At 44.3% G+C, this 26,224-nt stretch overlaps 1 protein-coding gene across 4 annotated transcripts in view; it reads left to right on the top strand.

The window, feature by feature from the left end:
* Positions 1-2,336: 2,336 nt before the first annotated feature.
* The window catches only part of LOC142571571 (unconventional myosin-IXa-like), a 120,408-nt gene continuing 96,520 nt past the window's right edge, over positions 2,337-26,224 (top strand). For 3 of the 4 annotated variants that reach the window (XM_075680042.1, XM_075680041.1, XM_075680040.1), the window contains exons 1-9: positions 2,338-2,573; positions 18,029-18,273; positions 18,838-19,197; positions 19,826-20,074; positions 20,705-20,799; positions 21,493-21,655; positions 25,325-25,425; positions 25,597-25,651; positions 25,936-26,013. In XM_075680042.1, coding sequence (XP_075536157.1) covers positions 18,085-18,273; positions 18,838-19,197; positions 19,826-20,074; positions 20,705-20,799; positions 21,493-21,655; positions 25,325-25,425; positions 25,597-25,651; positions 25,936-26,013 — 1,290 coding nt within the window. In that variant the 5' untranslated portion in view covers positions 2,338-2,573; positions 18,029-18,084. Of the gene's footprint in view, positions 2,574-18,028; positions 18,274-18,837; positions 19,198-19,825; positions 20,075-20,704; positions 20,800-21,492; positions 21,656-25,324; positions 25,426-25,596; positions 25,652-25,935; positions 26,014-26,224 lie in introns of all 4 variants that reach the window. The other variant, XM_075680043.1, reaches the window with a different exon arrangement.

Genomic DNA, 26,224 nt, shown 5'->3' with positions numbered 1-26,224 from the left:
CTCAACCTCCTGATTCTTGGCCTACATATACTATACGGCCGGGCTACCCTGCTTTTCACTTGGGACCATCCAACCAATAAGTAAACCTACGTCGTCACGACACTTTTCCACATGGCGTGACGTACATGGCGTTAGGCCAGCGAATATGCATGCCGCGCGACTGGCCGCTCGAGGCGCACTTGGCTGCTTTCACGTTCGTAAAGACAATTTTACGTAGCACGTACGTATTGAGCAACAGAAAGCTGTATTGGGAGTTCTTCATGGTGCTCTACAATTTCGTCATTGACACTTTTAATCTATAATTATAATATTTGTGAAGTTGGTTGATGAAGACTAATTATCTAATTAGGTGGAATGAAAGAAAATTAAGTTGAGTATCATCAAGCGACGGCAAACAACATATTACCTTGGTACTGTCCAGTTACGTGGCATTCGCATATCTTTCAACTCTTGCTGATTAAAGTTAGCTAGGGCTCCCTGTGTATGCTTAGAAAGGACAGCGTACAACGACGGTACAAATATAACCATCTTAAGTAGTTATTGGGCGTTCATGGGCAGCAAAATGAAACTGCATTTACGGCAGCCGTGTTTCTTTTGCAGAAGTCTCCTGTCGCAACACCATGTAAGGATGGTTATTACGTGCGATTAGTATGCATTTGCCGACATAAACTAGGCAGATAGGAAGGCAGATGGGAGTACTTAATTTCGTGTATAGCTCCTCTTTGAGATTGTTACTCAATTTCATATGAGCAGTGCCTGGATATCGAGGTGACGAATTGTTCGGAACTATAATTGCTTTCGCACATTGCCTCAGGTGTCGACATGTTCAGCAGCTGTCTTGCAGTTGTTAATTAAGCCAAGATAATGTATTAATCGCACCAATTACATAATTGCAGACTACGTGGAACAAAACGCGTTACAACGACAAACTATAATAATGTTAGTTAATGGACCTATGTCCAAAGACGCTGAAAGTTGCACGTAATATAGTTACAGGCTATATGTAGCCCGTAAGAAATAACACACTTCTATTCAGTTCTTGTCGCCGCGGAGCCCCTGAAATCGTATGTGGTATTTCAAGGGCACGCGATAATCTTGAGGACAGTTCAGATAATTCGCAGTCATACTTCTTGCCTGTTTTTGAAGCGCTGCTTGCATTGAAAAAAAGAAAAAAAAATGTCCAGAGATAAAAAATAATAATAATCCTAATCCAAAACAAAACACGAGTTTGAGAAGGAGCTGACACGAGGGGGGAGAGGGGGGGTAGTTGTCTGGTGAGAGTCGAAAACACCGTCCAGGCGTCCAGCTGTCACCCGGGAAAGAAAACAGCCCAGCCCGGGCGCAGCCCGGAAAGCTCGGCGCACATCCTGCATCTCCGCGTTGCTTGGTTTGTGAACCCAAAGCAGGGATCCCAAAAACTGCGCGATACTGGAGAGACCGTCGCGCGACCCCTGTGGCACTGCGTGTGATGCTCTGTATATCACGAGTGCGCCTTTTTTTTTTTTTTTTTTTTTTCGTGCGCGCACGTCGTCTTATCCGCGCGTTGACAGCGCTGTTTCCGGACGAGGCTCCCTGGCTCCTCTCTCACCGAGGCTGGCGAAGGAAGGAAACTACAGGAAAATGAAACGATGCACGCCTATGTGACGCACAGGAGACGGGTGGGAGAGGGGAGCACGACACCAACACCGGAGGTTGTGCCGGGGTTTATTTTATTTTCGTACACTTCACAACCCGACGTTGTATTTCTTAGCAGCTCGACTCCGCCGCTAATGCGTATAGTTTGGGGGCCACATGAGGCGCAAGGTCAGCCCGATTATGTGAACCAAATTCCTAGATTGCCGGAGTGCTTTACCATTAATCGCTTTAACTCGAAAGCGTCGGCGTATTTGCTTTTCGCTAAAGCAGGGTAGGCATGTTATATTTATAACGTCAGAAATTTATCATGGGCTCGTATAGCGCTGATATCTTCACCTTTTTCTGCGCACTACAGCTTCAAAATATTTACGGGTCGTGACATCCTGCCTTCTACCAGGTTTCGCAAGAGCGCTACGTAACGGTGCTTTTTGTGCAATTACTGTGTACACAAAAGGAGGAAACAAGGAGCCGCCGCAGTTTTTGAATAAACAGTTTCATTGTTTTGCTAACGCTTCCTCTTACTAGCTGTCAAAAGCTGTGAGAAACAGCAGAAGTTAGAAGCCGAGTTGCGCAGTGCACGGGCATACCGAGGTTGGGCCACAGCGGTCGGGCAGACGATGTAGCAGACGAAACGGCACTCGCGAACCCAGTGGCTTCCGCGCTATCGTCGTCGGATATGACGTATGTCTAGAAACAAGCGCATGCGCAGGTCGATGCGTGCGTGCCATTGACTCAGGCGTTGACAACTGAAGGTTTGGGGCCGACCCTTGTTTTTTTACGAGGAATGTGTGTCGAATATTGGTGCGCGGCTTTTGGATATTACGAGTGATTGGAACGTCGCCCACGAAACGATCAATGTCCTATACTTCGCACCACCCGAAGAATGGATATTCGCTACGCGAAAGAAGACCCACTAGCCTCGATTCAAGATCCGACTGGTAAGTGCTGTTTTTCACACACGTTCGCGTTATCTTAGTTATTTGTCGGTACCACGAAGTCCATCCCTAAAGCCAGGATTCAGCTTTGTACTACAGGCCATAACGAGTTCTTGAAGCGATAGCAGCACTGTCCGTTTCTTCCGTACGGACAGTCTGATGGCAAAGTTGAGTTCCGCGGTCGCTACTAACAAACACGCACATACACGTCCAATTCGGCAGTGCGGCGTGGACAGACCCGAAATTTCCTCGTCCATGTGCCACTAAAAGACAGCGGAAGACGGTCGCTCTATACCGGCTTAGGCGTTGCTCCCGATGAGCTCTGATAACCGACAGGCAAGTATTGGCTCGTCGTTCTTGGAGCCGACGGGAGCTTGTTGACTGTGTGGCCCGAACAAGTTCGCAACTCGCCGACGGCAGCCGGCAGGCGCGGCAGCAGCTGAGTGGCGTGTCTTGTGACCAGGAGATGTCATTTTATTGTGCGCATCTGTTGCCAAAATCGAGTCAGTCAATTACACTCGTTCAGATTAGTTCGCGGCTGCTAGTAAAAGCTGTGCGGGCTTTCCTTGGCGCTGCCTTCTCAAGGCGTGAAGCACTGGCATCCGCTGTCGGAGACCATACAGTTCCGCCGAGCGCCGCTAACGCCTCGTGCTACCCTGGTGCTTCCTTCGAGATGCCTAATCGTATTGTAAGCATCTTATTAAATTGCATTCTGAGGTCTTCGCCGGTTTTGATGAAGTGTAGAATGAAATTCCTGGACGCCGTTTTAGATGGGCAGGGCGATAGTTTAGCCTTGCCCGCCCAGCGCCTGAACAGCAGAGAGCCGGCCAAGAGCATCGCACGTTCGCGATGGCGGTCTGTACGAGTCCTTCAGCCGCACAAGCTGTCAATTTGCCTCCTTTTAGCGTATGCTCACGCGTGTCATCGCGATCGTTTATGTTCCCGTAGAGCGTTTAACTCTTACTTTTGTCTTTCTTCTCAAGTTCACGGACTCTCGACAGGACGTCAAAAATGTGCCTTCGAATAGATTTTTTGTCGTGTTCTCCCTTGGCCACTTGTGGCCCGGTCTGGTTTGGCGCCAGGAGTTTCACGCCCCATTAGATGTCCGATGAGACGAACAGCGCGTAATGCGCGTCTGTACAATTTCAAGCAGTGCGTGAGCCGTTAAACAAAAGGGGGCCACTCGTAAAATGGTACACCCTACATTTGTACCGCAATGTCTCCCGGAGGACGCATCGATCCGACTCTGGGGATTTTCGAGGCCGTATTCGTCAGCCCCTGATGCATCGTAAAGCTTACTATTTCCGCGCCAGCGCCAGTGATGTCACTTTAGAGATCGGCGATCTTTAAAATATCTGGCTTGTACTACAAGCTGTTTTGAAAAATAGAAAAGCTCGCGTTCTGAGTTGAGCGGAGCTAATTGGTTCGCGAACGTTGCTAAATGAGGCTGCTCGGAAATCGAGCCAACAACACCTTCCCGTTTCGACGCTGCGTGCTCTTGTTTGTTTGGTTCGCTATCAATACGCCTCTGCAGGTTTACACGCTCGGACTTTGCACTGTTTGCCGACGTGCGTGTTTATTATTACCATGCTCTCGGGGCACGTGAAACCAACGTCGACTGCTGCGAAGCGTCTGGTGGTAGCGGCGACTTTGTAAAAGGCCTGACCACCAAGCAGAAGCTGGCGTGCCCCCCCCCCCCCCCCCTTTTTTTTTTTGGCCCGCAGACGCCAGAAGTAGGGGTTAGCAGACGCCAGAAGTAGGGGTTAGCCGGATTGAACGTAATCGTAGGGAGCGCTGCAGGGGAACGGGAAGTGGCGAGGAGGAGGCGATTTGGTCAGCGCAAAGTTTTTGGCGTTGATCCAAGGGCGCCTGCAAAATGCCCCGCCTGTGTGGTAGTGATGCCTGTCCGAGGAATGTAGCCAGATAACTTGGCGCGCTCACACGCATTCGAGCGCGGATTAATTAGCCGTAAAGAGCGCGTCACGCTTCTTCGAAAACGTGCGAGAGATGACAGGCGTGCGTGGCGGTTGAGGCACTGATTCATCGGTATTTAAGTATGGTGTTCTCTTGTCAGCTGCACACGTCACAAGTTTAGTAATTCGCTGTTTAATTTTTGTGCCGTATTGGAGTTCAGCTTGAGTCTAAAAAAAAAAAAAAGAAAGAGGGGAGGGACGGTGAGGAACACAATGAGCTGTAGCAGAACACAATCTGACAATGAAAACACATAGCTCCCCTGAAACGACTGTATTCAAAATAAGCAAGAACATGCTTACACTGGCAACTTGTCTCTCATACTTCAGGTTCATTCACCTAAAAAAAAAAGCCCACTAGTTTATTGTGTGTTGTTATACTTATTACTGTGGGACAGTGAAATTATAATGTAACTATTCCATTTATAAATGTGACCATTACGGCAGTAAATAATGGCAGTCACCAATAATTCCAGTCACATGTGGCATGCCCACTTACAGTGAAGTCCAAGTGAAATCGAACGCGATTGAATCCCTTCAGCAGCTTGTGCTAAGTAGCCAATCATATGAGAAATTTGATACCAGTCTTGTTCTGTTGTGATTGGAAGTGCTCACATCACACCAGTGTTTAGTAGACACCTCTAATAAAATGAGTAATATACAAATTTGCCACTTATGTATGAACTTGACCACAATCTGTGGCTAAATCCTCACCCACCCACACATATCTAGTTAATTTAGCTTTTGTTCGGTGTCATGGTACGCTTTTTTTTTTTTTCAGAGCTTTAGTGCTTCATGGTACGAGTTACATGCTGAGCTGAGGTTTGCTTCAGAGCAACCATTTTGTGTGGAAAATTGTGCTATTTTGCAAGTGTCACCATGAACATGGGCAGGCAAATGTGGCTGGGATCTTTAGTTGGGAGAAAAAGAAGGAAGAACCACACCAGTTTCTACAATTCATTACAGAAGCTTTCGCCTTGAGCATGGCATGTTTAGTGTTGATGACAAATTTTTTTTTTTGGAAAGAAAGGATGTAAACAACAGCTCCCATCTGTGTTTCTCTTAAGGCTGCTGTAAGCATGTACATATGAAATTCGGAATTTATTTTTATGTCTGAAAGAGGATGAGAGCATATGCCATTGTTAAACTCCTTAGCTTCTGCATTTCTAGCCTTGCAATGCAACCATGCTCTTTGCCATTTGTGAGGGTACATTAGAAATTGGTTTGCTAAACTTATTTGCACAGAAGCAGATGTCACAGAAGGATAAGAAAGAAGGAAAACACTGACTCTGGTAGTTCGCAGTTTTCTCTATATTCATGTACGAATGCTCATTTCTTATGAATTGGATAAACTGAAACTGATGAGTGTGAAACATGTTTCAATGTGGAACTTCTCAGTTATACTGTGCATTGTGCCATTACTGACGCAGTGCAGACCACTATCATTTCAGGCAGTCTTGTCGCTCTGACAGATGAGTATACATTGGGCCTCTTTAGATGCATTGATTAATGACTCGTATAATTTCGGTTGTGACAGATATTTTGGCAGCACTGCATCAGCTTTGTTCGTGCTTCTGCAGATGCCAAGCCGCAATTTGTTCAGTCTGGTCTGCTGTATTGCCGGTAGGCGAGGCCAGCAAAGTGGGAAGGGTGCTGCTTTTTGTGTTCATTTAATTTTTGCTGCAGCACTTCAGTGGGAGGGAGGCTTTGATGATGCTTGCCGTGGAGGCTTGCCAGCATCTTTTACCCAGGTTAATGATTCCTGTGTAGGTCAAATTCATGGCTCTTCAACGTCTGTTTGATTGGATGTGTTGTTGAAAGTGCTGCTTTTATTGTCCATTTGTGCCTTGTCACACTGGAGGAGGTGTCAAAGCATGGTTGTGCTGTGTGATTTGAACTGCCTGGATCTTTCACATACTTTTGATTCCTCTTTCTCTGTTCTCTTTGTGTTGCCATCTAGCCATATTCAAATGCAGCGGGTGTTCAAGCGTTTCTTCAAAGCTGAATATTTATTTTTTACTGCTTCTGAATGTCTATCTAGGGAAATTGATTATGGGCCACTGTTAAATAATAAAACATATTATTCACAAGAGCAAACTTGCAAAGCGGGCCGGTGGATGCGATTAGTTTTTGTTAATTTCCTGGCATGTTTGTGATTCCACAGTTGCCTTTTCTTAAACTGTTTGAAGCACTCTTATGCGAAAAAGAAGGAAGAAGAGAGAGAAAAAGAAGGGGGGTTTGCTTAGAGTTGTTAGTTTCATTATTTGAATTTCGTGGGGGAGGAGGAGGGCCTATTTTTGCAAACAAATATAGCTTCTCAGGTTTGCCTTTTGAAGTGCTTGGACATATCTTCATTTGCATGTATTTATATATTTATACAAGGTACAATAGATGACCTTAAAATTTGAAGTTGTGAAATAAAGCTTTCCTTTTTTTGGTCAAGATGGATGCTTATGCATACATTGATGTCTGACTATAAAAGCATGTATTGACATATAAAGCAGTCCTGGTGCTTAAATAGGTTGGACAAAGTGCAAAATGGTCTTATATGGCTCTAAACCAGAAAACTCAACAAATAAATCACTTGGATTTTCAATATTAGTGCAAGTACTGCAGTTTGCTGGAATTATTTTAACATCCAAAAGGTATTTTCTTGTTGTGTTTATGTTCCAGCTGTTGCAATTCATTCGTGCAGCCTACTACTGTTGCATGACTGACTACCATGTTCTATAGCATGCAAAATGAAGACTTCGACGAAAACTCGTATGGTTAAGATTGCTCATAGTCAAAGGGGAAATGGATGCCAATCAAAAACATAAAAAGAAAGGAAAGAAAACGATTGTGAACAAGGCCCCTGTGTAGGGAACCGAAACGTCTTTTCTTTCTTTTTATGTTTTTGTTTGGCGTCTGTTCTACGTTTGACTGTAGCATGAGAACAGGTTCGTAACAATTCAATTTCATTTTGCTGTTGAAATGATTTGTCTGATAATAAAGTTAATGTGAGAACAGGTGGTTATGACTTAGCTCAGTTATGACTGACTTTGTTTTATTGCTCACTACAAGGTGGCTTTGTCCTGTTGTGTGTAGGCTAGGGAATACTAGACAAATCTTTTAGAATACTAGACAAATCTTTTAGTGAGTTTGCTCACATGCAAGGTTCATTGTAGTCAGCTGTTTTAGTTATTGATAGGGTTGAATGCACTAAAGTAGTGCATGGCGATGTAAGAGATGCCATAGTGGAGCGTTCCAGATTAGTTTTCATCACCTGGGCCTGTTTTTGTAACATTCTACTTAGTTATAATTTTTCTTATCATGCAATGCCACATTTCGCAAATGACACACAGTCCCATTTTGTTAGGTGTAGGGTAGTGCCCCCCCTCCCGCCCTGTATTGTGTAGGACATGTTTTTTCTTGCTAGCAATTAAGACACACACGAAAGGAAGAAACGCAGATTACAGCTGCATTATGTGCTGCTCCGAGTGGCTGATCTCATCAGTACTGGGGTTGTGGCACTGTGCGAGCCAGTGACAAAGAGCAAAATAAGTGAGAAATAAAGTGGATTATAAAAAAAAAATACAGTGCCAGCAGCTCTGTGGCAACCCTTAGCCCAATAGTGAGTCTGAATTCTAGGCCCACTCAGGTATGGCCCATGTGGCCAGTCCTACCCACAGCCATGTGCTCAGTAGCAGGACACCATAGCCTCAAGGCCGCAATTTTGTAGCGATGCCTTTTGGTGCTTTTCGCGTTCGTGAGTGGTCAGGAGACACTCTGCCCCAGGCAGAGCATTGTACGTGGCCACTCGCAAACGGGAAAAGTGCTGAAAGGCATTAGCTTTGGGAAAATGCATCACTACAAAATCATGACGAAGGCCACTGGGATAGGTTTATGAGGCTTCTAAGCTGGCTTTGTTTCAGGTGCCAGAACCCCGACCTGATTATGAAGCATGCTGTAGTAGGGGACTCTGGAATAATTTTGTCCACCTGGGGCTGTTTAATGTGAACCTAAATCTAAGTACATGAGGGTTTTTGCAATTTGTCCACATCCAGATGTGGCCACAGCAGCCGGGATTAAACCTGCAAACTCGAGCTCAGCAGCGCAATGCCATAGCCACTAAGCTACTATGGTGGGTTACATTGAACAATGTGATTAGTGCAGACGATGGGACAAGTGAGACAAGTATCACCTGTGCTGTTCACTATGTTGAGCGATAGGTTTGTTGTCGTAGGAATGTTGTAGAAATGTCGTAGGAGATGAAGGGGCCTACTTTTGGCCATTGTTTAAGGAGTCCCTATACACTTATCACCATGTACCATTGCTGACATTGGATGTGCTTTCCTATTTCTTATTCTTAAAAAGAGTGTAGAGAAATATATACTTCTGTTTATTTGACTTTGAAAGGTTGAACCCAGATTCCGGAAGACACGTTTCACATTTTCTCTGCTCATATTAGGGCTTGCTTCACAAAAAACATGAGTCGGAAAGAATGCTTGCTTGCACTTCCCACACTCCCAATGATGTAATAAAGTATGACAATAGTGAGTAAGGTGTTACTGTTGTCATCATAACTACAGTAGCCGCTACACGAGTTACAGGATGCCTTTGGCTCTCGTCAGCTTTGTTACATTGGCATAGCAAGATAATGTTGCACAAATGAATGTGGAATGGAAATGCATGCATGTGAAGTGCTTGGCATATGGCTCTTTGCTTGGGTAAAGTCTTTCTTGACTGAGCATGAAAGTCCAGGCATGCCATTTTGGACACTGTCATCTAGGTCTAGGGATGAATTGCTGCTTCTGCATGCTAAAGAAGTGCCAACACTGTAAGGAGCCCAGGCTGAGAAAGTTACAAATATGGCATAATTATGCTTTCTGTGAACATGTAATCAAATACAACTGCACTGAATTTCAGCAAGGCGAACTAATGTACGAAGGCCTCAACTGACCACAGGCATACGACTCATGCCTTGTAGCACTTCATGCTGACACCAGTGAAGTCGCCAGTCATCTCCTTTTCTCATTTTAAAGTATAGCTCCTGATCCTGGCAGAAGGGTGTGTTAGTGACCTCTAATTTAATTTATGTATAGAAAGCAAGATTCTTGCTATGTTTTGAACACTGAAGTTAATTTTGCTGTTAAGTGTTTGAGATGGACACATTGAAGATTAAAGAATAAATTTTTAGATATGACACCAGCACATTAACTGAATGTTGAAAATTGTCACTGTATCAAGGCAGGCTCATTGGTGGGCTATATGAGCAGTTGTACATGATTTCAATTTTTTTTTGTCCAACAAACTTATTCTGGACCACGTGAGTTTCTTTCATCTAATATAAATGCAATTTTGCTATGTGTTTTCTTTGTATATTTATTTAAAACTGGTGGAAATAACTTGCTCCCAAAATGTGTAAAAAGGTATTTTGTGGTAGGATAAATGACCAGATGATGCTGCAAGGTAGGCGTATTCTTTTTCAAATCCTGCAATAGATGCAGAATTGATGATGAAAAGTATATTGAAGTGTGCACATAATGCTTTCGATAGACAATTACTTTATCTGCTGTCAACAGTTCCCTAAACTGGCTGCCGTCAGAAAGTGGCCCAGTGTTTCAGTTATCTTATTGTCGGGCTCAAATTGGATGTTGTCAGCCCTTGTCTGTTCACACAGGAAGTGAACAGTTGCTGCTCTAGATTACGCGGTTGTCCGATTAATCCCAGAACAATATGTAGAATCACCTGTGCTTTACATTATTGCTCTGTCAGATGACGTCACCACAGCATTTCTTATCATAGTGCCTGCGGAGTCTCACCTCTTGTGAGTGCTGTGTACAATACTTTCGTTGCCTATACAGACTTTCCACGTTTCCTGATAAGTCTTTGAAGCAGTTCCATTTTAACTTTGTAAAGCGTGCAAATCACTGTGTTGCGGTACGCAATTTTATAATTATTATAAGTAGGCCTTATTTTAGCAGTAGACAGTGGCGTAGCAACAGGGGGGGCCGGGGGGCCGTGGGCCCTGGGTGCAAGGGGCCAGTGGGGGTGGGGGTGTCGTCTGAAGACCCCTTTTTCCGCCGGCTACACCCGGGGGGGGGGGGGGGGGAGGTGACAGAAGACCTATGGGCCCCGGGTGCCAGACGACCTAGCTACGCCACTGGCAGTAGACGTGTTTGGGTTAATGCAGGTTAGCAGTTTTTATGAGCTGGCAGACTGTACAAATGATTTGGCAGGATATGTGTTGAAGCAGTTAGCAAAGAAGTTGCTATGTGGATAGTACGCTTTTGCATACCTACATGGTTGCATTCGTGGGTCACCATTTCTTAGAAGAGTAATGTCCTTAAACTAGTTTTTCAATGTATAGTTCAAGGACCCCCTGTCCTCTGTAATGTTTCATGTACCTCTCTACAGATTTCCCAGTTGCACAAAACTACAATGTGCTTTGGAATACTCAAATCCCTTTAACATTATTCTGTTGCATCAGAGTTCTTTAAGGCTGTGGAAATTAGGGGCAGTAGCTTTCGTGGAAGTTTTAGTGTTAGTACTGTTTTTGGATGAGCAATAAGTGTGAGCACAGATCGTGCCTAAAAGCACGAGATTTATTTATTTATTTATTTATTTATTTACATATACTGCGGCCAAATGTAGGGCTATAGCAGGAGTGGGAATATTATACATTACTATACATTACACATTAAAAACACACATATTGACACATGTACTCCTTTATCTTTATTGGGCGACCACTTCTCACCACCTAACAAATGTTATCGCACAGCGCAGGACGCGCCTGCATGTAAAAGAAGTTTCTGGAATGTTCTCGATGGTTCCATCCGCTGTCTTTCCCCGCAACTTGTGTAATCTGATTGCATGTATGCGCGACACGAATGGTGTAGAACTTTGTGGAAGACACGCGGGTCCCAACGGTTACTCTGGAACATTCGATGACTGATCTATAAAAGCCGACGCGCTTGACCCGCTGATCAGATTTTGACGATCGCCGACTGTGTTCGCCGTTGTCACCATTCTTTAAGTTTAGCCTGTTCTTGTGGGCACAGGTTCGCCCAATGAAACGCTAGTTTCGTCTTTCCCAGTTTGACTGCTTTCTTTACCGTCACTACCACGTGACATCTGGTGGAGGTGCTTTGTGTTCATGTACCGGATGCCCCCACAAAGCCGTGACCCAAGCCCGAACGCGGAAGACATCACTAACGTCAACAAGAACCAGATATCATGTGGTAGTGACAGTAAAGAAAACAGTCAAACTGGGAAAGACGAAACTAGCGTTTTATTGGGCGAACCTGTGCCCACAAGAACAGGCTAAACTTACAGAACGGCGAACACAATCGGCGATCGTCAAAATCTGATCAGCGGGTCAAGCGGGTCTGCTTGTATAGATCAGTCGTCGAATGTTCCAGAGTAACCGCTGGGACCTGCATGTCTTCCACAAAGTTCTACACTATTCGTGTCGTGCATACATGCAATCAGATTACACAAGTTGCGGGGAAAGACAGCGGATGGAACCATCGATGACTTTTGGAACCAGAAACTTTTTACATGCAGGCGCGTCCTGCTCTGTGTGATAACATTTGTTAGGAGGCGAGAAGTGGTCGCCCGATAAAGGTAAAGAAGTACACGTGTCATTATACACAAAAAGATGAATGATCGAAAAGAAATGCTTTGCAAGTTAGCGGAGTCTTTACCAGTGGCAGCTACAAAATCTTTTAGTGATAGTGAACGAATGTTTGCTATGTTTATGTTGATTGTTTGGGTTTTGTGAACGCATTATGTACTATAATACACAGGTGTAGGTTGAATTTTTTTATGCAATTGATAGTGATTTATTGTTATAGAAAAATCCCCTCATTATGGAGAAGTATGGAGAAGTATGGAGAAGTATGGTACTTGGGCCCTTTTTCTGTGGCTATGACAGCTGCATTATGGTGGAGGTGTAATGCAACAACACTTGCGTACCATGCTTTAGGTGTATGTTAAAGAACCCCACATGTTGAAAATTAACCTGGAGGCTTCCAGTGCAGCGTCCCTCATAGCCCGTTGCGCAGCTTTAGGACATTTAACACCCCAAGTAATTTTTCTGCAGGTATGGCCAGCCTGAATTGTTCATGTTAAAATTGTTTTCAGTGAACTGCGATACAATTTTTAATAACTGACAATATTGTTTACCTTGGCCATTTCTTGGCATATATCTGTGAAATCACAGTTGGAGTTTGTGTGGGATATTTGAAACAGACATTGCCACCCATCCTTCACTTTTTTTGTTGTTTTCTGGTACATCAAGCCTCTGCTCATAGTAAAGTTAATGCATATACTATATAACAAATGTGTTACTATAGCAATCTAGTAGTCGAACCTTGATATAGCGAACACGGATATAACAAGTTATGAATATAACAAAGTATACCTGAAATGTTTCTCACTGAAATCAGTATGCAACAAGCGTATGCTTATAACAAATATTGGGTATAATGAAGGCATTTTCATATCACATGCAGTTTCGTTATGATGAGGTTCAACTGTTCATGCCCCGCAGGGGCGTCTGCGTCAGCAGGCATTTGGTGTGTTGTGACACCACATGCCCGAGCACATGAGGGTTGGACCCTCCCCCATGTAGCTGTATGCAGCTTAGCCGTGTCTGTGGAAAGGGGGATCCTGGAGGTTGAGCTGATGCTGGGTGTTTGGACCTTTAAGGCCCTCCCAGTTGAGGCAACACACACACCTCTTCGGCCTCTTCTTCACATAGATGGCACCTCGAGATTGACCCACCTGGAGGAAATCGTCAGTCACCTTTCCTGTCCTCCTGTTAAATGTTCGTCTTTCTCTCTCACTTTTAATCTTTCCTGTCCTCTCCTCACTTCTTGCGGCAAAGGTTTGTGGGGAGCACACGCACCCATCTTCCCCCGCGCCGTCGTGTCGAGATCCTGCATAGACAGGAGAGAGGCGCACTATGCCGTCTCCCGATTCTCCCTCGCTCTCGCGACGTGCGCGCGCCCTTCCTCCCCGACTCGCGGGCAAGTAGCTGACGGGCGAGGAGGACATTCCCCTCGCCCAGGTAAAAAGGTACAAAACAGCACGAACCCTCTCTCTCTGAGGCCGGACCCCTAACCTGCCGGACTGGAGTACCTGTCGCAACCCGTGAGTGACTACGTTGCCTGACTATCCCGGGCAACGAGGCCAGCCTATTTATTACTATTACAGAGAGGACGTCCCTCTGCCAGTGTTCTTTATTGCCGGTAGCAATAAACGTTCTTACAGTTGACGCCACTGGTTGCCTTATTTGTTCGAACCCGACGTAGCCGCGATTCCCACGCTACGGGTTGGGGAGTAACACAAAGCGAGTGCGTGGGGCTAGATCCGGAGCTCGTTTTCAGCCCTAGCCGCACGCAGAGTGGAACCCCCACAGGTTAACCTGGTGTGGCTTGCCAGTCTTGGTTATGCTGTATTTGGTTATAGCAGCGATGTATGGCTGGTGTTGGCAGGGCTTCCCTTGCAGGAACTTCTGTCACGTCCCTCTGTTGGGCTCCATGATAGGTGGTTGGCATCACTGCCGAAAACCCCATCTATACTTATGGAGAATGCTTTTCCTAAACTCCCTCATTGCCCTCAGGAACGAGGGCGCACCGAAATTGTCTTCCAGTTTTTCGTATGTGAAATCCAGAACTTCCCTCGATTCCACATTATTCACTCTGAAAAGTCGGACAGACCAGAGCGAACCATTTCACCGTTCCTTGTTTCAAAGTCTTTGACTGAAGTTTGGTGCAGGTTATAAGACGTCGAAGCTGGCAAGTGGCGATCTCCTCTTGGAGCTCCACAATCATAAGCAATATGAGAAACTGCCGAAGCTAGTGTTATTTGGGGAGACCCAAATAACAGTAACCCCGCACTGTACTACGAACACCACCCGCGGTGTTGTCTTGGACAACGATTTGCTGGAGCTGACTGAGGCTGAACTCTTGGAGGGCTTCAGTGAACAGAATGTCATAACGAATTAAGATGAGGCAGAATGGCAAAAAAATCCAGACCAAGCACCTGATACTCACCTTCAGCTCAAGCGTCCTTCCCAAGTCCATAGAGGCCGAGTATATGAAACTACGTGTTAGGCCATAAGGGCCCAATCCTCTCAGATGCTTTAAGTGCCAAGGGTTTGGCCACAGTCAGAACTGTCGAGGCCACCTGAAATGTGCCAAGTGTAGTCACAATGAACATTCATCTGAAACGTGCCAGAACACTCCACATTGTGTTAACTGTGAGGGCGAGCGTGCCGCATACTCGTGGTACTGCCCGTCTTGGAAAGAAGAAAAGGAAATTGTCACGATCAGAGTCAAAGAAAATATATATTTCAAGGAGGCACATTGGCAGGTATCATACTTGCTTAAGAGCAGCTTTGCTGATGTGGCGCGTCAAGGGGCAGTGCCACAATGGCCTCTGGCGGCTGTCTGGCCCACACTCAGTGAGCCAGCAGTGACATTACCCGCCCCCACTCAGTGGCTGCGGCCGGCTTCGCTGTCCAAAAAGAAGGGGTCATCGACCTCTGGGCTGGTAGCCTGAAGGGCCTCATCTCTTGAGGAGAGGCTCTCTGGACAAACAAATTGCTCACGTGAGTGGTTGTCCAGCGCTTCACAAGAGGCGATGGACACGACACCTAGTCAAACGGAGCCACCGGCGTCTAAGGAGTAGCAAGAATCTCTCGACCACTCCAAAAAAGAGAAACATCCCATTATGGGACCGGCAAAGGGCCCTGTAGCCTAATTTTTCTTGCTAGACACACAGTACTAACCTCGTTATCATTATGGATACCCAAATATTACAACGGAATGTGAGAGGACTTCTCCACGATCTTGATGATGTTAAAGAAGTCCTCCGCAAATTCACTCCAAAGGTGCTAGTGCCCAAGAAACACACCTAAAATCAACACAGACCAACTTTCTAAGGCAATATGCCACTTTCTGCGAAGACTGCGTTGATGCGCTCACCTCTTCAGGGGGTGTAGTGGTAATAGTCGATAAGGGCGTTGCATGTCAGCAAATAAAACTCCAAACTTCCCTCGAGGCAGTTGCACTTCTAGTTGTGCCGTTTGGTAAGCTAATCACAATTGGTTCAATGTACTCCCCTCCCCCCCCCTCTGCTGTCAACTTTCTAAAACAGTTTCAAAGCCTCATCGATGAACTTCCTCCGCCATACATTGCTGGTAATCTAAACATTGTTGATACTTTGGTGATACATTGTTGGTCATCCAAACAGTCATCGCCCCCTGTGGGGTGATTCGCGTTGTGATATGTGTGGGCACCTGAGAAAATTTTCTGTTTTCTTCAGGCGCATGTTTATTGAACAAAAAGAACCAATTTACTACAGCATTACACATAACACATACTCATCCATTGACTTCAGCATAGTTTCGAGCTCACTATTTCTGTACCTGGAGTGGTCTGTTCTCAAGAACCCCTATGGGAGGGACCATTTGCCAGTTATGTTAAACCTAACAAAACAAGTCGCATGCTTGCCACATTTCCCTCGATGGAACATTGAATCAGCGAACTGGGAAATGTTTAGAGAACTCACATATTTAGGTGGGGACAACATTTATGATTTTAATGTTGATGATGCTCTGGCAGACCTAACAGGTTTTATGATTGATGCTGCAACAAAATGTATTAAACAAACTAATGCACTGGCAAAGAACCATTGCATCTTATGGTGGAATGACAAATGTCAAAAAGCATGCAAAAAACAAAACAAAGCTTGGGGATTGTTTCGCGATTCTCCAACAGCTGAACACCTTATTAATTTCACAGGTCAAATCACAAAGCAGGAGAACACGTCAATGTGCAAAGAGAGAGAGCTGGTAGCGGTGCATATCTGGGATAAGTTTTTACACAGACGAGGCAAAAGTATGGAATGGGTGAATAAATTAAAAGGCCGGGAAGCGAACCCTCTGCCTTTAGTGAGTACCAAAGGAGATGGCCTGGAAGACCAGGCAGACTGTCTAATTGAACACTTTGAATATATCTATAGTGCGTCTCATTACACACAATCATTCCTGAGGTTGAAAAAACGCAGAGTGACAACCCCTTGATCGGAAATGCACCCGAAATGAAGATTACAACTGCCCATTCAGTTTAACTGAGCTTAAAACTTCTCTTGCTTGTTGCAGCAGATCAGCTCCAGTTGGCGACTGTATCGTATATGAAATGATCAAGTAGCTACACCATGAAACACTGAAAACACTCCTCCCACTTTTTAATGTCATGTGGGCTGCTGGGTATATTCCATTTTCTTGGAAAGATGCTATAATAATCCTCATACTCAAGCTGTCTGTGCAAGCTCTTTGAAAAATGATAAACTGGCGCCTAGTCTATCTCCTAGAGAGCAACTGAATACTAGATCCTTGCCAATTTTTTACTGACTGGAAATGAGCCTTCAACCTGCAATAGATGTGGTGAGAGGCTGACCGTCCTCCTGGAGTGTCAGGAAGCCGAAGCTGAGAGAAACATTTTCCTCTTGTATACTGCCAGTACACCCCTCTTCATCCTGTAATGTTTCTTGGTGCAGAACCACTCTTTGACACCAAAGCATATATAGAATTCTTGAATGATACCAACTTGCATGTTTTTAGCCCCATAATTTTATAGCACATCCTCTTTCTAGAGGATGCCGCTGTCATAGTAGTTTTGTATAGCACATGCCTCCAGGCCCTTGCATCTGAAGGGCTCCGTTAAGGCAGCAGTGCTTCTTGAAAATGTTTATCTCTGACATAGTTTACTATATCACCATTATTTCGCAATGTATCTTTCGTGTCCATTGCACAGTTCATCAACCAATGGCATAATTGTATCTCATATATGTATTACGCACTTTACAGCGACTGTTTTTTAGGCCCCTTTACAGCCACTCAACATCTACCTCTCATTATTCATAGCTCCGCAGTGGACTTAACACCGGCCTGGCGCTCTGTGGCCATATTTGGCCCTTGCGCCGCAAAACGCCACATTCATCATTCATCACTGTTCATGTTCTTCTTTAGAGTTCTTTCGTCATTCCTTGTCGCAATCTTGATTATACTCATGGACAACTTTCCGTGTCAATGATAAGAAAGCTACAGAGGTAAAGCACACATAAGTAAGAACACTCCTGGAGATAGTGCTGCATCCTTATTTGCTTTGGTTTAAGCTTGGAAAGGGAAAACATAAACGCATTATTTACAACAGCACAAAAAGACAAAAAATACCACTGAATTCTAAATTTGGTTTATTTTTATTTTTCCATGTCTGGGCAAATGCGAAACCGCTTGTGGAAGCTGTGCTTCTTCAGTATCTGTTTCAAGAGACCGAAAGTACTGTCCGACGCTGCCAGACTACTTGGTGCAGTAATACGTGTGCAGATGTTCTGACCCTGTAACTTTCCCTTCATTTCCACAGAAAGTTGTCTGCGATTGTAGTAGTATAGAGAACTTCATTGTTGGTTCCCTTTTGCGTGCTTCTGCAGTGCCTGGCGGTGCGTGATGGGGGGCTGCGCCCTGTAACCTGGGGCCTTAAGCAGCCATGTCTAAGAGCCGCTATGTGCTCCAAGTGCATGTGGGGGCGTTCAGCAACCTATATGAAGCACTGTCCATCGAGGCCAGCAAGCAGACAACAGCCGCTGACATTGTCGCCTGCATTGCTGAGAAACTGGGCCTGTCACTGCCACGGGACCTTGAGCTGGCTGAAGTGGTCCACAATGCCAATGGAGAGGTGAGGAAATTCTGTGTTCTTAAGCTGCTTTTACTTAGGAGGTATGTGCATATCGAGAGTGTTTTGGTGGTTTGCTATGAATGGACAGCATGACACAGCAAAACTTCAGGGAAAAGAACAACACACATTAGATCAGCGTCTCTTTCTTTTTTTGTTCCATCTTCACCACCCTGTTAGTGCATGATCAGCATACACTAACTTGTCCCATTTCTCCTGCTAAAACATTTTGGTGAATTTGCTTTGTTTAACTAACTTCCTTCTGTGTTCACTAACAGTTGTCTTATATACATTGCAAGCTATTCTTGCCTTTATCCTTGCGTAAGCTTAGATGTCAAGCACACATATTTGGACAAGCTAGTGTCACTTGACATTCAAGAAGGAAGCCCTTTGCAAATTTTTCAACATCCTTTCTACACAAGCAATTCACAAACTTAAAAGCTTTTGTTACCAGGTGTAGCTGCAGCTCTTAAAAACAAAACCTTTTGCTACACTACGTGTGGTACTTCATAATCAGTAATCCTTGATAACATGAGTTACCCTTGATGGTGGGCATGCCCTCTGTAGGAGTGCAAGGAGAGACACTTGGGCCCAGACGAGTTCCCGGTGCAGCTGCAGCTGCTGTGGCCTCAGCAGGACACGCACCGGTTCTGCCTACGTGAACGCCTGTCGGCGCAGTCGGCACTGGCGCTGCCTGGCACCAACTCGGCTGACGCACACTTGCTGCAGGACTACTTCCTGCGCTTTCTCTACCACCAACCGCGTGATCGGGACTACTCCGACCTGTGCCAGCTGCCTGATCTGACGGAGCAGACACTTCTCGAGAACCTTAAGGCACGCTTCGAGCGAGGTCACATTTACACCTATGTTGGGTCCATCCTCATCGCTGTAAACCCTTTCAAGTTTTACCCCATCTACAACCCCAAAGTAAGTGTGGCTGCTGATGCTTTCTGTTACTACACAGTTTGGGTGTGGGGGAGGAACATAAAAGTGGAGGTGACTTGCATACATTTGCTCTGTTATAGAAACACAGAATTTCACAAGAATGCTGGTTCCTGATCATTACAGAATTGTTTCTTGGCCGAATTCTAAGTTGAGCTAATTGATTTTCATTCTAGTCAGTTTTGTTGGCAGCAATGAAATAGTGAGACAATGAAAAGAAGGAATTTTTATGTGCACATACTGCAGAATTTCAACTTGCATGTTTAGGGAAAGTCGCAATTGTCACAACTGGCGATTGGGTATTTACCACCTGCTATGGTCCTATTATTACAGGTTGTTTTAATGGGCTCATCTGGTTGTCATTTGGGACCGGATTTTTTAAAGAAGTTTTGTGTTAGTGTAGCACCTGCTGATGAACACCAATGTTTGTGTACCTGTTGTGTACCGATGTTTCGTGCACCCATGCTTGCTGAATCCTCGAAAGTTTAAATTGATGGCCTGTCTTATTTTCACAGACTCGTATAAGCCTCATTAAAAATTTGTCTGATTCGCTTCGCTGCTCATGTGGAATCCATGTATGTGTGAATTTCATTCTTTGGTCTGACTTCCGCAGTATGTTCGGCTGTACCAAAATCGACGGCTTGGTGACTTGCCCCCTCACATCTTTGCCGTGGCGGATGCGGCCTACCATGCCATGCTGCGCTCCCACTCCAGCCAGTGTGTGGTCATCTCAGGAGAAAGTGGCTCAGGCAAGACTGAGAGCGCCAACTTGCTGCTACACCACCTGACAGCTCTCAGCCAAAAGGGCTCATATGGCCGTGGTGTTGAGCAGACCATACTCAGTGCTGGCCCCGTGCTGGAGGTAAACACTTCTGTATTGTGTTAAAGATATATTGGAGTTGGGGTTATCATGCTGTTAAACTTCTGGCAGCCCTATAGGTTTCAAAAAAAGCCAAGAACACCTTTTATCTGTGTGCCCTGCCTTGCAGTGTAACAGAGAGTGCAGATATGCAGCCTTTAAATAACCCTTCATGGTCATTTGGTCATGTATGCACACAGTTGCAAATAGATTGTTGCAAGGCCATCAAAATAACTCGTTTATGTGAATGGCTGACTTGGCCACTTTTAAGCAGAAAGTCACTATATGGCTCAGCAATGTTGAGACCTGTCTCAAGACAGCTGCTACTTCAACTTGTTCTCTCTCTCTCTTTTTTTAAAAAAGCAGTAAGGATAACTGCTAACATATGTTGCTGCATGTTGCACAGCTCTGTGAAAAATATGAGGATGCAAAGATTGATGTAAAGGAAACAAAAAGATTCTTTATGGAGCTGTATCTGGCTGTGCTGTTTTGTGATGATGCCTGTAGAGAAAGTTGCTTTAAATTTTATCTCTGGTTCATCGCATCCTTTCTCACTGTTGCCAATTTTCTCAACAATCTTCGAGCTAGCATCTGAGAACGATAATATATTAAGTGATTTTCTCTTTATTCTAGGCTTTTGGGAATGCCAAGACCAAACACAACAATAATTCAAGTCGATTTGGCAAGTTTATCCAAGTCAACTACAGAGAGAATGGCATGGTTCATGGGTAAGACAACGAGCAATGAATATTGAAACATACATCATTTGTCAGCGACACCTGCTGCTCACTTTCCATGTGTAGCTTCCTCTTTAAGGAACACTAAAGAGAAATGTTATGTTAAGCTGGTTTGGTTAGCCATGCTTATGGAGTTCAGGAAACATCAGTCTCACTATGAGCAGAGTATTAACAAGTCAGGAAAAACACAGAAACGATATGTAGCTCCTTTTGATGCCGTGATGTTTTGAAAGCATCTGCTCAAGTCTAGTTAGCACTGTATTGATGAAGGATTGCATTCTAAGGGAACAAAATACTTGGCATAGTGAGCTTGAACTTTTCCTAAACAAAATTGGGGCAAATATCAAAAGTACTTAAAAATCCATAACATCATACGAAAGTGTCAGTGCTGTAGTTGGGGCACAAAATTAGCATAGTGTTTTATTTTCTCTGCTTATCAACATTTTCCTGTCCAATAAATTAGAGTGAGGCTTGAAAAAAATACTTCCAGGCTAAACTAACTTAATGCTATGGACTGTATGAATGTGAAAGCACTTGATAAAGCAGCATTATTGCTTAATTTAAATTTTGCTGAGCATTGTGTGTGGCCTTCATTACATTTGATTTCATAACTATCATGGACTGTACTCACTGCATAGGTGCAATTCTGAAAGTAACTTCTCATTCTCCTTGGGGGTCCTCCAGAGCTGTAGTGCAGAAATACCTGTTGGAGAAGTCACGCATCGTGTCTCAGGCCAAGAAGGAGCGTAACTATCATGTCTTCTACTACCTGCTGGCGGGGGCCTCCAAGGAAGAGCGCGAGGAGTTGCACCTGACTCGCCCTGAAGACTATTACTACCTCAACCAGGTATAATGCATGGATGATACATTTTCTTTTTGTTCAAGTGGTGTTATCCTTGGTGCCGAATGCATGTGCTGCTGTAGTGGTAGCTTTCACAGCACAACAGCAACAGGATGGGTGCTTTTGAAGTTTGAAGCGAAGTTTATTCAATAATATGGTGAAACAATACCTACAAGCTACAGTCAACTTCCGATTTTGCCGATTCCCTAGGGGCTGCAACAATGTCCGAAAAAATGAATGCATGCGTTTTACTGCCCCCAGAGCACAAATCGCCACAGAAACATCCGAAATAGCTCTGAAGGGCTGACACTACACTTATTAGGCACATTGGTGCTTGTACTGTGACAAGAGATGGTGAGTGCACGCATTATAATTAAGGAATACATACCGTTTCTCGTGACAATTGCCCCTTCCCACTCTTGATATGCTTCACCGTGATACGTCGTGTATGCTTCGCCGAGTCACACAGCTGTATTGCGGCGAATCTGACTTTTGGGGACCAGTAATATGCAATGTGTTGTGCTTTCCATGCTTCGAAGCCATCGGCGAGGATTACAAAGGTGGAGTCAGGACCGTTGCTGACAGTGGCGAATTTTTAAAATGAAAAACACGGCTTGGAACAGCAAGAATCTTCGTAGCGAACATTGAAACAGCTAGGCCTAGCGTTGTTGCGGTGGTGCATATGGCTGTCAGCGGATCTGTATGTGAGGGCACTGGTTGGAGACGGCGAGATAATAAAAATGGTGGCGTTGGTGGCTCTGATTAATGTCGTTTTGGACCTCCGGTCACGCCAAAAGTTTGGAAAATCAGATGTCGAAGGGTTCTTGCATCCGAAATTCCAAACTTTTTTATACATTGACTCTATGGGTGCTGTGAAGGCGTACAAATTATCGGACGCGCCCATAAAATTGGTTGTTGACTGAGTATGCAGTAAGAACACCCGAAGTGAAATCACTTTCATGTCACCAGATGACACCAGTGGGGACAATGCTTTCATTTGATAAGAGATTTTGTGATCTGTTTTTTTGTGACCGTCAGATAAGCATCAGGATGACACGTGCAAATTGTGCCATGAAAGGCCAGCAACACTCAAACACAGGTTGTGGTAGTGCAATGTAATTATAGGAAGGATGGCAGTTACTCCGGAGACACTGTTGTTGATGTGGGCCGTCGCTCTGCGCAGCTCAGACCTCGACATCCAGATGTGGGCAGGCGAGCTAGCCCGTTAGGTGGTGTTGAGGCAGGGCATTGACGATCCCCCATGAAAGGCCTAAGCCCTGCTCGCGTTAAACCTTGCTGGACGTTCAGTAAAGTTGTATCCCTCCATCCATCCTGAAGAGCAACCAATGTTCTTCAGGAGGTGTGTGCTGCCATAATGTTTGCACACTATTAGTCTGACATTCATTGTAATGAAACCATATACGACACGGAAATATCTCTGTTTTATCTGATATTTATTATAAGCATATACTCATTATAAGCATATATTCATTACATGTGGATTTCAATAAATATTTTAGATTTACATCATTACATCTGCCTTTTTGTCATGTTGACATTCAACTGGTCATGAATTTTCTTCGAAACATGATGGTTGTAATGTAGGAGTGTGTGAATCTTAAATATCACTAAATTGAATTGAATATCTACCATTAGATTTTTCGAATGTTCAATATATTCGATATGGAAACACGTGCACTGCTACATGTCACGTGCGCTGTGGAGCCCCTCGTGCTCGGTGCTGTCCAAGAGAGCGTTTCACTTTGTTTTCGGCGCAAAAAAATTGCTGAGTGTGCTGCGGACGGGCTGCCCCAGCTGACGTAGCGGACTTTGTCACTGCAAGCGCTCCTCGACATCTGCCCGATGTGGGATAGCACACACAGTGCCCGAATGCCACAATTCACGCAATGGTGTCAGCTTGGGCCACCTCAGTCGGGACAAGGTTTGTCCAGGTTGACAGGACCGATCAGAATGATAACACAATGCAGACAGAGGGAACAGCAATGATAACAGTGCGTATTTCGTAAAATGCGAAAGCATGTGCGAAGATTGGGTTGATTAGTCGCCAGTACTCATGCGGGGTTGAATACGCGGCAATGAACTTCACGCTGCTTCAACAGCTGTCATTCTTCACACGTGATCACATGACCAAACACAGTGAGCCATATTACAAGCATATCAGCATCAAGTATTCTGCGACGGCTTGTGGCCTGTTACAACATCGGCCAGCTGCAAATTTTCGGTGAATACAGCCTAGGCTAGTACTTAGGCTTAATGGTCACTGTTTTATTGGGCATCCGTAACTAAAGTTACAGTTTGGTGCCGAATCAACTCGGATATATTTGCAGCAGCAGCACAACATTCGGAAAGCTGGCAAACTGCTTCACAAAGTGAGTGTTCGGAAGTTGTGTGAACTTGCTGTGACCCTCTAGATTTCGGAATCTTTGACAGGTGGCAAATCCCGCGCTGAACTTGACAATGAAACAGAGTGGAAGATGACTGCTCTTTACTGTCTGCACTGCTATGCGTGGAACGGTAATCGAGTCATGTGATGCGCGGTCATTTCGTCTGTCGATCAGATTTACCTTACGATAACCCACCTGCCAGAAAGTTGGACAAGCCCTTTTGTATTTTTGAGAAAAACTGGAAAACAGTACTTCTTATGCAATTAATAAAAGATTGCTGCAAAACACAGGTCTACTATTAAACTGAGAACCTCAGTGGTATTCAGTACAAATTGATGTCACTAATTCATTAGTTTGAGAGAAAAGAAAGCATGTGATGCTGTTCAGCAGAAATTCTATAGGTAAAAATAATATTTTCCAGACCTTCATATACTAGAACTGAGTTGTAATCATTGCTGGCCTACTAATTTGGTGTTCCCATTAATAAGAGTGGACCTTACCATATTTCTTGATTTCTATGTACCAAATTATTGATAGCTTGCTACATTCGTTTGATGCAATGCTAGGAGACTGATGAGCATGTGTTTGCACCATGTTTTCTTGCCTAAAATTTGTAAACATTAAATCTTGCAAAACATTTTATTCAATATCCGGCTTTTTTTTCCTTGATTTGATTCGATATTCTCTTCGAAATCTACTTTTTGGTATTCACACACCCCTAGTGTAAAGGAACAGCTTTACAGTAGCTTTACAGAGACACTGTCCTCTTGTAGTGCCCAGCAAACATTTGGGTCAAACTTATTAAACATAAGTCACATTGCAGGTTACATTATCATTAGTTATGGTGTGTGATGCCCTGCACTCCAGTCATAGGCCAACATACTAGTGTGGAGTGGATGAAGGATGGTATCGGCTGTGTGAAAGTTTTTTGCCAAGAGACAGGAAGCCAAGCTGGCCTTCATTCTGCTGGCACCATTCTAAGTGTCATGTGTCCACACTGCAAATGCTGATTATGTTGCATCTTTCTTTTTGGATTTAACTGGGTGTGTTTCTGCAGAATAGGGCAATGTTTAATGGGTCATGTCACCAAGTTTGGCAATTGCTGCTGCAGTGATGCTTCCAATTAAGGCAGTAAAAATGCACCATTATGATAAGCTGTGTCAATTTGTGATGCATACTATGGAAACAGAGTCCGTTATATGGAGTATGCCTTGAAAGAGTCGGTATTGCCTCTTATATGCAAAGAATTGGAACTATTGCATTGGTGCAGAGTCAGTGCTACACCTTGGAAGGCACAGATGAAGCACAAGAGTACACCAAGTTGATGGAATCTATGCGCATGGTTGGATTCAACCTTGACAAACGGAAAAGGTGTGTGCTGATATAAATGGTTTGTTTCCTTATGTTTTCTTTGCATTTTGCATAGCACTGCATTTGGAGGTTGTGATACTACTCTTTACTGGCTATCACATATTTCAAGTGCTGTAGCCATTGCATACTAGTGGGAGCTTTTTATTTGAACTTTTCTTAAATGTGTTGCAGGTTGATTCGAGTGTTGTCAGCAGTGTTGCACCTTGGAAACATTGAGTTTAGCAAGGTATATATATTTTCTTATTTAAACCCTGTTTTTCTGCAATCTGCGATAGTGTGCTGCCTCAGGTTTCTGTGTGACCCGGTCCACACTGTGTTTGATTAGCTTTCTTCTGATGTGTCTGATTTGTTCAGTCTTGTGAGCTGAAATTCTTGAAAACCTGATGCTTCTTTGTATGGTTAAGAAAAAAATGGCAGCAGGTACAGCAGAATGTGGAGCTTATATACATTCCTAATGTTTTCTAAAATCACTCTGACTGGTGGCCCTTTTGGTTCATTTTTATCCTGCAGAAATCTACCTACCACAGTGATGAAGCAGTGCAAGTAAAGAATCCTGAAGTACTTTCCCTAATCTCCTCACTTCTTGGGGTAAGGTTTCATGAGAATGTGTTGAATTGTCAAACATTTTTTTTCTTTTTTGCTGAGTCAAACAGTTAAATATACATCAGCCCAAATGGGAGAAACTGCCGTCCCCAGCTCCCACTAATTAGTTATTAAAAGAAAACAGTTACTGGAATCTCTGCGTGCTTTTGCTAACTAGAAATAGTTTCATTAAGAAAGTACAAAAAAACCAAACCTC

This window comes from Dermacentor variabilis, chromosome 2 (genome assembly GCF_050947875.1).
Source record: "Dermacentor variabilis isolate Ectoservices chromosome 2, ASM5094787v1, whole genome shotgun sequence".
Taxonomy (NCBI): Eukaryota; Metazoa; Arthropoda; class Arachnida; order Ixodida; family Ixodidae; genus Dermacentor; species Dermacentor variabilis.
Note: the sequence above shows the minus strand (reverse complement) of the source record. Positions and strands in the feature narration are given on the sequence as shown.